The 12,049-nt window shown below is 63.6% G+C and overlaps 9 protein-coding genes across 9 annotated transcripts; 6 read left to right on the forward strand and 3 right to left on the reverse strand.

The window, feature by feature from the left end:
- Nucleotides 1-102: 102 nt before the first annotated feature.
- On the forward strand, nucleotides 103-1,124 carry MJAP1_003950 (alcohol dehydrogenase (NADP(+)); the record flags this gene model as incomplete). Its single annotated transcript, XM_060267873.1, has 2 exons — nucleotides 103-106; nucleotides 187-1,124. 2 exons carry the CDS (start codon nucleotides 103-105, stop codon nucleotides 1,122-1,124), a joined length of 942 nt encoding a protein of 313 aa, XP_060123856.1.
- A 167-nt stretch (nucleotides 1,125-1,291) lies between these two features.
- Nucleotides 1,292-2,314, forward strand: MJAP1_003951 (alcohol dehydrogenase (NADP(+)); the record flags this gene model as incomplete). The annotated part of the gene is made up of 1 exon (XM_060267874.1): nucleotides 1,292-2,314. One exon carries the CDS (start codon nucleotides 1,292-1,294, stop codon nucleotides 2,312-2,314), a length of 1,023 nt encoding a protein of 340 aa, XP_060123857.1.
- Nucleotides 2,315-2,481: 167 nt separating this feature from the next.
- On the forward strand, nucleotides 2,482-3,503 carry MJAP1_003952 (alcohol dehydrogenase (NADP(+)); the record flags this gene model as incomplete). The annotated part of the gene is made up of 2 exons (XM_060267875.1): nucleotides 2,482-2,485; nucleotides 2,566-3,503. The coding sequence occupies 2 exons, from the start codon at nucleotides 2,482-2,484 to the stop codon at nucleotides 3,501-3,503; spliced, it is 942 nt and encodes a 313-aa protein (XP_060123858.1).
- Nucleotides 3,504-3,581: 78 nt separating this feature from the next.
- On the forward strand, nucleotides 3,582-4,622 carry MJAP1_003953 (alcohol dehydrogenase (NADP(+)); the record flags this gene model as incomplete). The annotated part of the gene is made up of 1 exon (XM_060267876.1): nucleotides 3,582-4,622. One exon carries the CDS (start codon nucleotides 3,582-3,584, stop codon nucleotides 4,620-4,622), a length of 1,041 nt encoding a protein of 346 aa, XP_060123859.1.
- Nucleotide 4,623: 1 nt separating this feature from the next.
- MJAP1_003954 (uncharacterized protein) lies at nucleotides 4,624-5,865 on the reverse strand (the record flags this gene model as incomplete). Its single annotated transcript, XM_060267877.1, has 1 exon — nucleotides 4,624-5,865. The coding sequence occupies one exon, from the start codon at nucleotides 5,863-5,865 to the stop codon at nucleotides 4,624-4,626; it is 1,242 nt and encodes a 413-aa protein (XP_060123860.1).
- A 35-nt stretch (nucleotides 5,866-5,900) lies between these two features.
- On the forward strand, nucleotides 5,901-7,083 carry MJAP1_003955 (lipoyl synthase; the record flags this gene model as incomplete). The annotated part of the gene is made up of 2 exons (XM_060267878.1): nucleotides 5,901-6,974; nucleotides 6,997-7,083. 2 exons carry the CDS (start codon nucleotides 5,901-5,903, stop codon nucleotides 7,081-7,083), a joined length of 1,161 nt encoding a protein of 386 aa, XP_060123861.1.
- A 542-nt stretch (nucleotides 7,084-7,625) lies between these two features.
- On the reverse strand, nucleotides 7,626-8,336 carry MJAP1_003956 (23S rRNA (adenine(1618)-N(6))-methyltransferase; the record flags this gene model as incomplete). Its single annotated transcript, XM_060267879.1, has 1 exon — nucleotides 7,626-8,336. One exon carries the CDS (start codon nucleotides 8,334-8,336, stop codon nucleotides 7,626-7,628), a length of 711 nt encoding a protein of 236 aa, XP_060123862.1.
- Nucleotides 8,337-8,488: 152 nt separating this feature from the next.
- Nucleotides 8,489-9,880, forward strand: MON1 (Vacuolar fusion protein mon1; the record flags this gene model as incomplete). The annotated part of the gene is made up of 1 exon (XM_060267880.1): nucleotides 8,489-9,880. One exon carries the CDS (start codon nucleotides 8,489-8,491, stop codon nucleotides 9,878-9,880), a length of 1,392 nt encoding a protein of 463 aa, XP_060123863.1.
- On the reverse strand, nucleotides 9,881-12,049 carry ADE17 (bifunctional phosphoribosylaminoimidazolecarboxamide formyltransferase/IMP cyclohydrolase; the record flags this gene model as incomplete). Its single annotated transcript, XM_060267881.1, has 3 exons — nucleotides 9,881-11,522; nucleotides 11,545-11,739; nucleotides 12,042-12,049. The coding sequence occupies 3 exons, from the start codon at nucleotides 12,047-12,049 to the stop codon at nucleotides 9,881-9,883; spliced, it is 1,845 nt and encodes a 614-aa protein (XP_060123864.1).

Genomic DNA, 12,049 nt, shown 5'->3' on the forward strand with positions numbered 1-12,049 from the left:
TGCTAGACGTGAGCGGTTCTTCTAGAAACGTTTAGTCATGCTACGTCATATCTTTGGTCTGTGCCCGGTGGCACACGACTGATAGCGTCCTTTCAGAACATCATGAGTACGCAAGTGGAACTCGGAACGGTTTTCAAGGGTAGCAAGAGCGGCAAGATTGTCCAAGCCAAGGGCGCTACGCGCGAGCTGCACCCCAGCAGGTGGTGATCGATATCGCCTACTCGGGCCTGTGTGGCACTGACCTGCACTTCCGCAAGGCCGATATGGTGCTGGGCCACGAAGGCGTCGGTGTCATCTCGCAGGTCGGCAGCGATGTCAAGGTGCTCAAGGTCGGCGACCGTGTCGGCTGGGGCTACAACCACGACGCCTGCGGCTACTGCAATCAGTGCTGGTCCGGTGATGACATCCTGTGCCCTGAGCGCCAGATGTACGGCAGCGCAGACCTCGACTTTGGTAGTTTCGGCGACCGTGCAGTGCTCAATGCGATGTACGTGCACAAGATTCCCGACAACATACCCCTTCGCCTCGCTGGCCCTCTGCAGTGTGGTGGTGCGACCGTGTACGCTGCGATTGTGAACTCGGCCATCCGCCCTCGTGACCGTGTGGGTGTGCTGGGTCTCGGTGGCCTTGGCCACCTTGCTGTGCAGTACCTTGCCAAGATGGGTTGCGATGTGGTCGTGTTCAGCGGCACCGACAACAAGAAGCAGCAGGCCTTTGAGCTCGGCGCTACCGACTTTGTTGCCACCAAAGGAAACCCTAAGTTTGAGGGTGTGAAGCCGATCGACCACCTCCTTGTCTCTACGAACCAGCAGCCCGACTGGAATACCTACTTTTCGATCCTCGCTCCCAACGGCTCGATTGTTCCGCTGTCCGTGTCGTTCGAGGAGATGAAGCACCCCTATGCGGACATTCTCATGAAGCAGCTCAAGATCACCGGTAGCCTCGTGGCCAACCGCCAGGTGCACCGCGAGATGCTCGAGTTCACCGCGCGTCACGGCATCAAGCCGATGGTTGAGGAGCTCCCGATGACCGAGGAAGGCCTCAACACTGCCTTTGACCGCCTTGAGAAGGGTGATGTGCGCTACCGCTTCGTCCTCAAGTCGCAGACGACCAACGCCGAGTAACTAGTTCGTAGCATGACAGGCCCCAGCCTTGACATCTCCACATCAATTGCGCCATGCGCGCATTCTGCTAGACGTGAGCGGTTCTTCTAGAAACGTTTAGTCATGCTACGTCATATCTTTGGTCTGTGCCCGGTGGCACACGACTGATAGCGTCCTTTCAGAACATCATGAGTACGCAAGTGGAACTCGGAACGGTTTTCAAGGGTAGCAAGAGCGGCAAGATTGTCCAAGCCAAGGGCGCTACGCGCGAGCTGCACCCCCAGCAGGTGGTGATCGATATCGCCTACTCGGGCCTGTGTGGCACTGACCTGCACTTCCGCAAGGCCGATATGGTGCTGGGCCACGAAGGCGTCGGTGTCATCTCGCAGGTCGGCAGCGATGTCAAGGTGCTCAAGGTCGGCGACCGTGTCGGCTGGGGCTACAACCACGACGCCTGCGGCTACTGCAATCAGTGCTGGTCCGGTGATGACATCCTGTGCCCTGAGCGCCAGATGTACGGCAGCGCAGACCTCGACTTTGGTAGTTTCGGCGACCGTGCAGTGCTCAATGCGATGTACGTGCACAAGATTCCCGACAACATACCCCTTCGCCTCGCTGGCCCTCTGCAGTGTGGTGGTGCGACCGTGTACGCTGCGATTGTGAACTCGGCCATCCGCCCTCGTGACCGTGTGGGTGTGCTGGGTCTCGGTGGCCTTGGCCACCTTGCTGTGCAGTACCTTGCCAAGATGGGTTGCGATGTGGTCGTGTTCAGCGGCACCGACAACAAGAAGCAGCAGGCCTTTGAGCTCGGCGCTACCGACTTTGTTGCCACCAAAGGAAACCCTAAGTTTGAGGGTGTGAAGCCGATCGACCACCTCCTTGTCTCTACGAACCAGCAGCCCGACTGGAATACCTACTTTTCGATCCTCGCTCCCAACGGCTCGATTGTTCCGCTGTCCGTGTCGTTCGAGGAGATGAAGCACCCCTATGCGGACATTCTCATGAAGCAGCTCAAGATCACCGGTAGCCTCGTGGCCAACCGCCAGGTGCACCGCGAGATGCTCGAGTTCACCGCGCGTCACGGCATCAAGCCGATGGTTGAGGAGCTCCCGATGACCGAGGAAGGCCTCAACACTGCCTTTGACCGCCTTGAGAAGGGTGATGTGCGCTACCGCTTCGTCCTCAAGTCGCAGACGACCAACGCCGAGTAACTAGTTCGTAGCATGACAGGCCCCAGCCTTGACATCTCCACATCAATTGCGCCATGCGCGCATTCTGCTAGACGTGAGCGGTTCTTCTAGAAACGTTTAGTCATGCTACGTCATATCTTTGGTCTGTGCCCGGTGGCACACGACTGATAGCGTCCTTTCAGAACATCATGAGTACGCAAGTGGAACTCGGAACGGTTTTCAAGGGTAGCAAGAGCGGCAAGATTGTCCAAGCCAAGGGCGCTACGCGCGAGCTGCACCCCAGCAGGTGGTGATCGATATCGCCTACTCGGGCCTGTGTGGCACTGACCTGCACTTCCGCAAGGCCGATATGGTGCTGGGCCACGAAGGCGTCGGTGTCATCTCGCAGGTCGGCAGCGATGTCAAGGTGCTCAAGGTCGGCGACCGTGTCGGCTGGGGCTACAACCACGACGCCTGCGGCTACTGCAATCAGTGCTGGTCCGGTGATGACATCCTGTGCCCTGAGCGCCAGATGTACGGCAGCGCAGACCTCGACTTTGGTAGTTTCGGCGACCGTGCAGTGCTCAATGCGATGTACGTGCACAAGATTCCCGACAACATACCCCTTCGCCTCGCTGGCCCTCTGCAGTGTGGTGGTGCGACCGTGTACGCTGCGATTGTGAACTCGGCCATCCGCCCTCGTGACCGTGTGGGTGTGCTGGGTCTCGGTGGCCTTGGCCACCTTGCTGTGCAGTACCTTGCCAAGATGGGCTGCGATGTGGTCGTGTTCAGCGGCACCAACAGCAAGAAGCAGCAGGCCATGGATCTTGGCGCCACCGACTTTGTTGCCGCCAAGGAGAACCCCAAGTTTGAGGGTGTGAAGCCGATCGACCACCTCCTTGTCTCTACGAGCCAGCAGCCCGACTGGGATGCGTACTTCTCTATTATGGCTCCGAGTGGTACCGTGGTACCGCTCACGGTTTCGTTCGAGGAGATGAAGCACCCCTACGCGGAGATTCTCATGAAGCAGCTCAAGATCACCGGCAGCCTCGTGGCCAACCGCCTGGTGCACCGCGAGATGCTCGAGTTCTCGGCTCGCCACGACATCAAGCCGATGGTTGAGGAGCTCCCGATGACCGAGGAGGGCGTCAACACTGCGGTCGAGCGCCTCGAGAAGGGCGACGTGCGCTACCGCTTCGTCCTCAAGTCGCAGCGTACCAACGCCGAGTAGGCTGCCGTGCGCAGAGGTTCATAGACGCTTGACCATTGCTCCACGCTTAGCTCAGCAGTGGCCCGTGCTCTTGCTACGATGACAGCGCCCACGGTCGACCTGGGCACGGTGTTTACAGGGAGCCGCAGCGGTAGGATTGTGCAGGCACAAGGCGCGACGCGTGCGCTGCGTCCAGATGAGGTTGTTATTGACATTACGCACTCAGGCCTGTGTGGCACGGATCTGCACTTTCGCAAAGCCAACATGGTGCTCGGCCACGAAGGCGTCGGCATTGTGTCGCAGGTCGGCAGCGACGTGATGGTGCACAAGGTGGGCGACCGCGTCGGCTGGGGCTACAACCACAATGCGTGCGGGTATTGCCCCGAATGCTGGAACGGCAACGATACTCTGTGCCCCGACCGCAAGATGTACGGCAGTGCAGACCGCGACTTTGGGAGCTTTGGCGACCGTGCAGTGCTCAATGCGCTGTTTGTACACAAGATCCCCGATGCAATCTCCCTGCGTGACGCCGGCCCCCTGCAGTGCGGCGGTGCCACGGTCTATGGCGCGATTGTCAATGCCAAGGTCCAGCCGCGTGACCGTGTCGGGGTGCTCGGCCTCGGCGGTCTTGGGCACCTCGCCGTGCAGTACCTGAGCAAGATGGGCTGCGAGGCGGTTGTATTTAGCGGTACCGACGACAAGAAGCAGCAGGCGACCGAGCTCGGCGCGAGCGAATTCGTCGCGACAAAAGGCAACGAAAAGCTCCGTGGCATCCGACCGCTGAACCACTTGCTCGTGTCCACGAGCCAGCAGCCCGACTGGAAGCGCTACTTTTCGATTCTTGCGCCTGGCGGCACGGTCGTTCCTCTTACTGTGTCGTCGGGCGATATGGTGCACCCCTATGCGCCGGTCCTCACCAAGCAGCTCACGATCACCGGCAGCCTTGTCGCGCGCCGCCAGGTGCACCGCGAGATGCTCGAGTTCTCTGCGCGCCACAACATCAAGCCGATGATCGAGGTGTTGCCGATGACTGAAGACGGCCTCAATACCGCGTTCGACCGACTCGAACAAGGCGACGTGCGCTACCGCTTTGTGCTCGAGTCGCCTCGCGCTCATACCCATTATCGTGCGTCGATCTAGTCTATGGCGGCGCCGGCCAGTAGCTCCCGTCGTGTTTATTCCAGCGTTTTGCGAGGCGCTCGTCGCCGCCCGGCACGCCGTACTCGGGCTTTTCCTCGTCCGAGTCCGGGTCGATAATCTCGCCGTCGCCCGCGTACTCCGGCCCGTCGACGTCGTCGTCGTTGGACGCGCGCATCTTGGAGCGCACCTTGCTGAGCCCCGAGCGCGGCTCGCGCACGTTCATATCGTGCAGCAGCGACTGCATCTGCGTCTCTTTGGACTTTTCGAGCTGTGCCTTTTTCTCGCGCTGCATGCGCTCCATCTCGGGGCGGTAGTCGGTCATGTACTCGTGCCGTGCCTCTTTCACGGCACCCAAAAAGTCGTCCATGCCCGCGCCGGTAGCCGACGACACGCCGACGGCCCGCAGGTTCTTGTAGAATTCATCGAGGACGAGGCTCATGCTGTTCATCAGGCTGTTGAGGTAGCTCGGGTCCTCGGACCGCGGCTGCGGCGGCGCATTCGGATCCGCGGCGTGCACCGATGGGTCGCGCGCGTTGCCTGCCATGAGCGCGCGCTGGAACGCCTCAAAGTCGTGCATCCAGTCCAGCGCAAACTGCGGGTCCTGGACGTCGGTCTTGTTAAATACGATCACAAACGGCAGGCGCGCCTTGTACATAATGCTGCACGCGTACAGCATATTCGACATGAACGTCGCCGGCGCAGTCGTGCGCGGCGTGTCGACGACGTACGCGACGACCGTCGGCATCGCACTCGCCAGTGCGTCGGTAATGATCGACCCCGAGGCGCTCCACGTAAAGATTTCAATCTGCCCCGGCGTATCCAGCACGACGAGATCCGTTTCGTTCGCGCGCTTCTCGGCAATCGACAGGACCTGGTCAAACTTGGTCGTAAAGAGGTTCAGCGCGGTGAGAATGCCGCCATTGGGGCCGAGCTTGTACTCCTCCATGACGCGGGGATAGTCGACCGTGTCGCGGATGTCGACATTCGGCGAGTACCCCAGTCCCGCGACCGCCGGGTCGATATTGATTAGGTACGGCCGCGTGGGCATGTCGCTCGCACCGGCCGCGTCCGCGTCCCCTTCTTTCTCCTTGGCCTGCTGCTCGCCGTGCGCCGCGGCGGTCTTCTTGGCCATGTGCGACGCGAGGCGCGCGACAAACGTCGACTTGCCCGAGCCCGCCATGCCAATCACAATCACCGCCGTCGCGCGCGGGGGCGGCGGCAGCGTCCCCTCGTTTGACGCCATCGTGGTAGGATACCTCCACGTGACTATCTCCCACCATGGACCGAGTGGCGTATCGGACGCTGGGCGCGCGTGGCCTGCATACGTCGCGCGCGCTGTGTGCTCCTGGCAGCTCTGCGGCGCGTGCTGCGGTGCCTGGCTCGCGCCTGGAAGCGATGCGCGCGCGCCTGGCCGAGGACTCGACGATCACCATCGACGACTTTGCCGAGACGAAACGCGCCGAGCGCATCCAGCTGGGCCGCATCAACGACATGCGCCTGCCGTCGTACATGAAGACAAACATTCCCAAAGGCGCCAACTTTGGGCGCATCAAGCGCGACCTGCGCGGCCTGGGACTGTCGACCGTGTGCGAAGAGGCGCGGTGCCCCAACATTGGCGAATGCTGGGGCGGCGAGGGCGGCAAGGAAAATGCGACGGCCACCATCATGCTCATGGGCGACACCTGCACGCGTGCGTGCCGATTCTGTGCAGTCAAGACGAGCCGTGCGCCCGCGCCGCTTGATCCCCACGAGCCGGAAAACACGGCAGAGGCGATCTCGCGCTGGGGCCTCGGCTACATTGTGCTTACGTCGGTCGACCGCGACGATATCGCAGACGGAGGCGCGGCGCACATTGCACAGACCGTGTCCAAGATCAAGCAAAAGGCGCCGCACATCCTCGTCGAGGCACTCGTGCCCGACTTTGCGGGCGACGAGGCGTGCGTGCGCCACGTCGCGACAAGCGGCCTCGACGTGTACGCGCACAATGTCGAGACCGTGGAGCGCACGACGCCGTTTGTGCGTGACCGCCGCGCAAAGTACCGGCAGAGTCTCCAGATGCTCGCGCACGCCAAAGAGGCGCGGCCGGACCTGGTGACCAAGACGTCGATCATGCTCGGCTGCGGCGAGGCGCCGCACGAGGTCGAGCAGACGCTGCGCGACCTGCGCGAGGCCAACGTCGACGTCGTGACCTTTGGCCAGTACATGCGGCCGACCAAGCGGCACATGAAGGTGTCGGACTACGTCACGCCCGAGCAGTTTGCCGAGTGGCAGCGCAAGGCCGAGGCGATGGGCTTCTTGTACGTTGCGAGCGGGCCGCTCGTGCGCAGCAGTTACAAGGCCGGCGAGTTCTTTGTACGTTGTCCTACTCACCCAGATCAAAAACGTGATCGAGAACCGCCGCGCGGCGGGGACGCCGATCGAGGCGCGCGCACAGGATGCGCTGGCGCACCAGACAGTGTAGGTAGATGGCCGGCAATGTGCACCGCAAACGAGTCAAAGAGCACGCGGTCAAAGCCGTACGTCCAGTCAACGTGGACGTGCGTCGAGGTGCGGCGCACGGCGACGGCCAGGAGGGGCGTCGAGGACCGGTCCGTAGGCTCGTTGCGTGCGCGCTTGCGGCGTGCGCCGCGCGTCCAGCACGCAGAGTACAGCTCGGCGTGCGTCGCGGTGCGCGTCGAGGCCAAGACGCACTGGTCAGAAGGGAGCGTCGGGAGCGACAGGAGGAACGCGCCGACGTCGAGCGCGGCATCGCATGCAAACGAGCGGGTATGGGACGTCGGCGCGAGCGACGTGAGCGCAGGCGTCGACGTGAGCGCGTCGGGGAGGCGGCTGCCGCAAAACGACCACGCGACGCCCCACCGCTTCGTCTGCCCTTGGACAAACTCGGTGAGCGCATAGGCAATCTGGTGAGCACGGCGACGTACCTTTTGTCTTCGGAGCGCCTTGACAAGGGTATGAACGGAGGCGAGCTTGCCGAGCATGGACGTGTACCAGCTGTGTGAGTCAAGCGACGTACACAATCCGCTCGCGGTTCGCAGGCAGCATACTTTCGTCGAGCATGCGGAGGACAAATGCGGCCTCGCCGCCGGGGGTATACATTTCGTCGTGGCTGCCTTCAGTGGGACGGCGCGCCTCGCGCTTCGCCGCTGCGAGCGCCGCGCGCTCTTCGGGCGACGCGTAAAACGGGGGATTGCACAGCGTAAAGTGCAAGTGCCCGTCCGGCAGCAGCAACGCGTCCTTGGACGTGTGACGCAGCTCGATGCGGGTGCCAACGTGCGCGTTTTCATCAAGCATCGCTTGGGCGTGTGCGAGCGCATCTGCGTCGACGTCTGTGCCGACCATGGTCCACTGGGCGTGCAAGGCACAGCACAAGCACGCGTATATAGCGACGCTCCCAGTGCCGATATCCCCTCCGCGCACGTCGTCGTACGACGCACAGTCTATGGGATGCAGCGCCCGCATCATGTCCTCGATCCACAACACGTAGTTGAGGCGGTTCGGCAGCGCAGGGCACAGACGATCGTCGCGGAGCGTCACCTGGATCGAAAAGTCACGCAAGAGCAGCGCTCCGGTGACGGCACGCAGCGCCGCCGGATCGTCCCAATTCACTTGTACCTCGCCTCGGTCCTCGTGCACAAACGGCGCGAGGCGCGCATCCGCCCGCGCCAGCGCGCCGAGATCCAGTGGCGCCTGGTAGCCATTGCGGGGATGCATCAACCTCCACAACCATGGCCAAGCCAGGGGAGTGGTGGCGCGCGCCGCTCGCTGCGGTGCTCCCTTCGGCGCGCGGCGCGTCCGACGGGGCGGCAGGCGCTCCCACGGACACCCCTCCCAGTGACGGCGCGGCAGCGCGGCCGGCGGATGCCATGAGCCTGCTGCGCAGCGTGCACGAAGCGAACGTCGACGTGTCGGCCTCGGCGAGCAGTGCCGAAGATATCCCCGACGAGGTCGTGCCGCGCCGGCCGCCGCAGTACCTCGTATTCAGCAGCGCAGGCAAGCTCGTCTACGTGAGTGGCCAGTCGATGGACGCGGACGGCGACGGATTCGCCTACTCCCACGCCGGCATCATGCAGGCGCTGCTGGCCCTCTTTGCCGGCGAGCAGGACGACGAGCTGCAGTCGATCGAGATTACCGACGCGCACGGCCAGGCGACGCAGATATCCGTGCTCTCGCACGCCCCCTTGCACGTAACGTGCACGTCGTCGCTGGATGCCCCGAAAACGCTCGTGCACAGCGAGCTGGCGCGTGTCCACGCGGCGATCGTGAGCCTCGTGAGCGGGCCACGGCTCGAGCAGCTCTTTGCGACCAAGCCCAACTTTGACCTGCGTGGCCTCCTGGCGCCGATGCAGGGCTACCTCGACGGAGTCGTGCAGGATATGGACGCGTCGCTGACGATGCCTCTGGCAGCGCTGCCCGTCTTTCCCCTCGACGCGCAGCTCCGGCAGACGATCGCACAGACGGTCGTGCCGACGCCCGACCTCGGCGACGATGCGCCCCGCGAGGTGCTCTACGTCTGTGTCCTGCGGCACGACCGCATCGTGTGCCTTGCGCATCCGAAGCGCCATGTACCGCACACCGAGGACCTGGCGCTGCTCCTTGCCATGGTGCGCCACGGCGGCGCATGCCCCGGCGCAGAGGACGCATGGGCGCCAATGTGCCTGTCGCACGTCGCCCCCCATGGCTTTGTCTTTGTCTATGCGAGCCAGCTTGGCGACGGTGCTTCGACCTTTGTCCTGGTCACCGGCGACCGCGACGGCTTTGCGCGCGGCCGTGCGTGGCGCAGGTCGTTTGAGAGTGCCATCGCGAGCGGGTGCCTCGCGACGCTGCACGCGACGCCGCTCGCGGACTCTGCCGACGCGCTCGGCATCACCGGCCTGCGGCACTATCTCTTTGTGTCGCGGCGGCACGCACAGTGTGCGTACGTCGCACCGCCCTATACCTCGCGCGCGTCGAACGCGCGCCTCTTTCGGCTGTACGGCCACGCGCTCGCTGCGATGCGGGGCGACGTTGCAGCCGACGAGCACGCGGTGCTGGCCGCAGGCGACGCACGCCTCCCCCAGAGCCGCCCCCTGCGTCTGCAGCACTACCGCACGGCCCAGGAGGCGGTGCTTGGCTGGCGCACGACCTCCTTTTCCCTCGTCGTTGCCGTGAGCCCCCCGTGGCTGTCGAAAGCCGCGGTGGCATCGGCCGCGAACAAGGTCGCGGCGTACGTGCGGCGTGCGGAAAAGACACTCTTTGCGCCGGCCTATACGTTCTAATTAGTGGTGGAAGAGACGCGCGTTGGTGCGCGCAACGACCATGTTGTGGCCGTTGGCCGCCTCGACGCACGCGTCGTCCATCACGCTGCCGCCCGGCGCCGCAATGTAGGTCGCGCCCGAGCGCGCGGCGCGGTGCACATTGTCGGGGAAGGGGAAGAAGGCGTCTGAGGCCACCGCGACGTCCTTGAGCTGCGCGGCGTGCTGCTCGCGCTCCTCGGCGGTGAGCGGGCCCGGGACGACCTCGAAGGAGTCGTGCCACTGCTTGAGCTCCTCGCCGACGAGCTTCGCGCCCTCGACAAAGAGGTCGATCGCATTGCTCTTCTCCGGGCGCTTGGTGCCCTTCTTGAACGGCAGGCCGAGCACGCGGGGGTGGTGGCGCAGCCACCAGTTGTCCGCCTTGGCGCCCGCGAGACGCGTGCAGTGGATGCGCGACTGCTGACCCGCACCCAGACCAATGATCTGGCCGCGCAGCGCATAGCACACACTGTTCGACTGCGTGTACTTGAGCGCGATCGTGGCGACCATCATGTCGAGCACGGCCGGCTTCGGCACGTCCTTGCGCGAGGTCACGACGTTCTCAAACATCTCGGGCGTAATCTTGAGGTCGTTGCGGCGCTGCTCGAGCGTCACACCGTACACCTGGCGCGACTCACGCGCGGCCGGGACGTAGTTGGGGTCCATCTGCAGCACGCAGTACTTGCCGCCCTTCTTGGGGAGCAGCAGGTCGAGCGCGGCCTGGTCGTAGCCAGGCGCAATCACACCGTCGCTCACCTCGCGCGAGATGATCTTGGCGGTCTGCGCGTCACACGGGCGCGACAGCGCAAGGAAGTCGCCGAACGAGCTCATGCGGTCCGCGCCACGCGCACGGGCGTAGGCCGTCGCGAGGGGCGAGAGCTCGCCGAGGTCGTGCACCATGTACGCCTTCGCCTCGGTCTCGTTCAGAGGCACGGCGACCGCGGCACCGGCCGGCGAGACGTGCTTGAACGAGGCGGCGGCCGGCATGCCGGTGGCCTCGTCGAGCTCCTTGACGAGCGCCCAGGCGTTCAGGCCATCGAGCAGGTTGATGTAGCCGGGGCTGCCGCCCAGCGCCTTGAACGGCAGCTCGCCCTCGGTGACGTATGCCTGCGCGGGCTTCTGGTGGGGGTTGGCGCCGTAGCGGAGCGTGAGCTGCTGCACGACGTCGTGGGGCGGCGCGGCGTACTGCTGGCGGAAGTAGTTACTGATCGCCTCGTCGTAGTGCGCGGTGTGCGTGAAGCCCTTGAGCGCAAAGAGGTTGCGCGACTCCTTCGCCTTGTCGTTCTCCTCGCCGTACTGCGAGAGGAAGGTGCTGTAGTCCTTCGGGTCGCACAGCACCCACACGCGGTCGTGGTTCTTGGCCGCGGCACGGATAAGTGTCACGCCGCCAATGTCGACCTCCTCGACGGCGTCGGCGATGCTCGGCGCGGGGTCGCGCGCAATGGTCTCCTCAAAGGGGTACAGGTTGCAGACGACAATGTCGACCGGGGCGATCTGCTGCTCCTGCAGGTCCTTGCGGTCCGACTCGAGCGACGTACGCGCAAGGATACCGCCGTGGACGGCAGGGTGCAGCGTCTTGACACGGCCGCCGAGAATCTCGGGGGCGTTGGTAATGTCGGACACGTCGCTGGATTAGCCGAGTCACCTACCCAATCTCGATGCCCGCCTCGCGCACGGCACGCGCAGTGCCGCCGCTGCCAAGCAGGCGCACATTCTTCGCGGCAAGGCCCTTTGCAAGCTCAATCAGGCCCGTCTTGTCGTACACAGAGAGAATCGCGGTCGCCTGCGGTGCACTCATTTTTTCAATGGTCGGTGCGAGACAGAGCGGCGCTCGCATATATCCCCTATATCCACTACGAAAAGGACGCCCAAGAGTAAGCCCCATTGAGTTACCGCCCAAACGGTCGGCGATCGCATAACTGTTTCCATGACGAACAGGCGGCGTACGACCACAAGGTAGACAGGTTCTAACGGCGGCCACCGCAGAATCTCGAAGTAGGGACGTGGTCAGTCCGCGGGTCCGCACCGGCCACGTCGTGCTCTGCTTTCCCGTACGCTCCTATCTTCGCAGCACGCACAGAAACACGACGTAGACGACTAGTAGCGCTTTCCACCACGTATACAGCGAAAAACGCACAGCACGCACATGCCCAT

This window comes from Malassezia japonica, chromosome 8, assembly GCF_029542785.1.
Source record: "Malassezia japonica chromosome 8, complete sequence".
Taxonomy (NCBI): Eukaryota; Fungi; Basidiomycota; class Malasseziomycetes; order Malasseziales; family Malasseziaceae; genus Malassezia; species Malassezia japonica.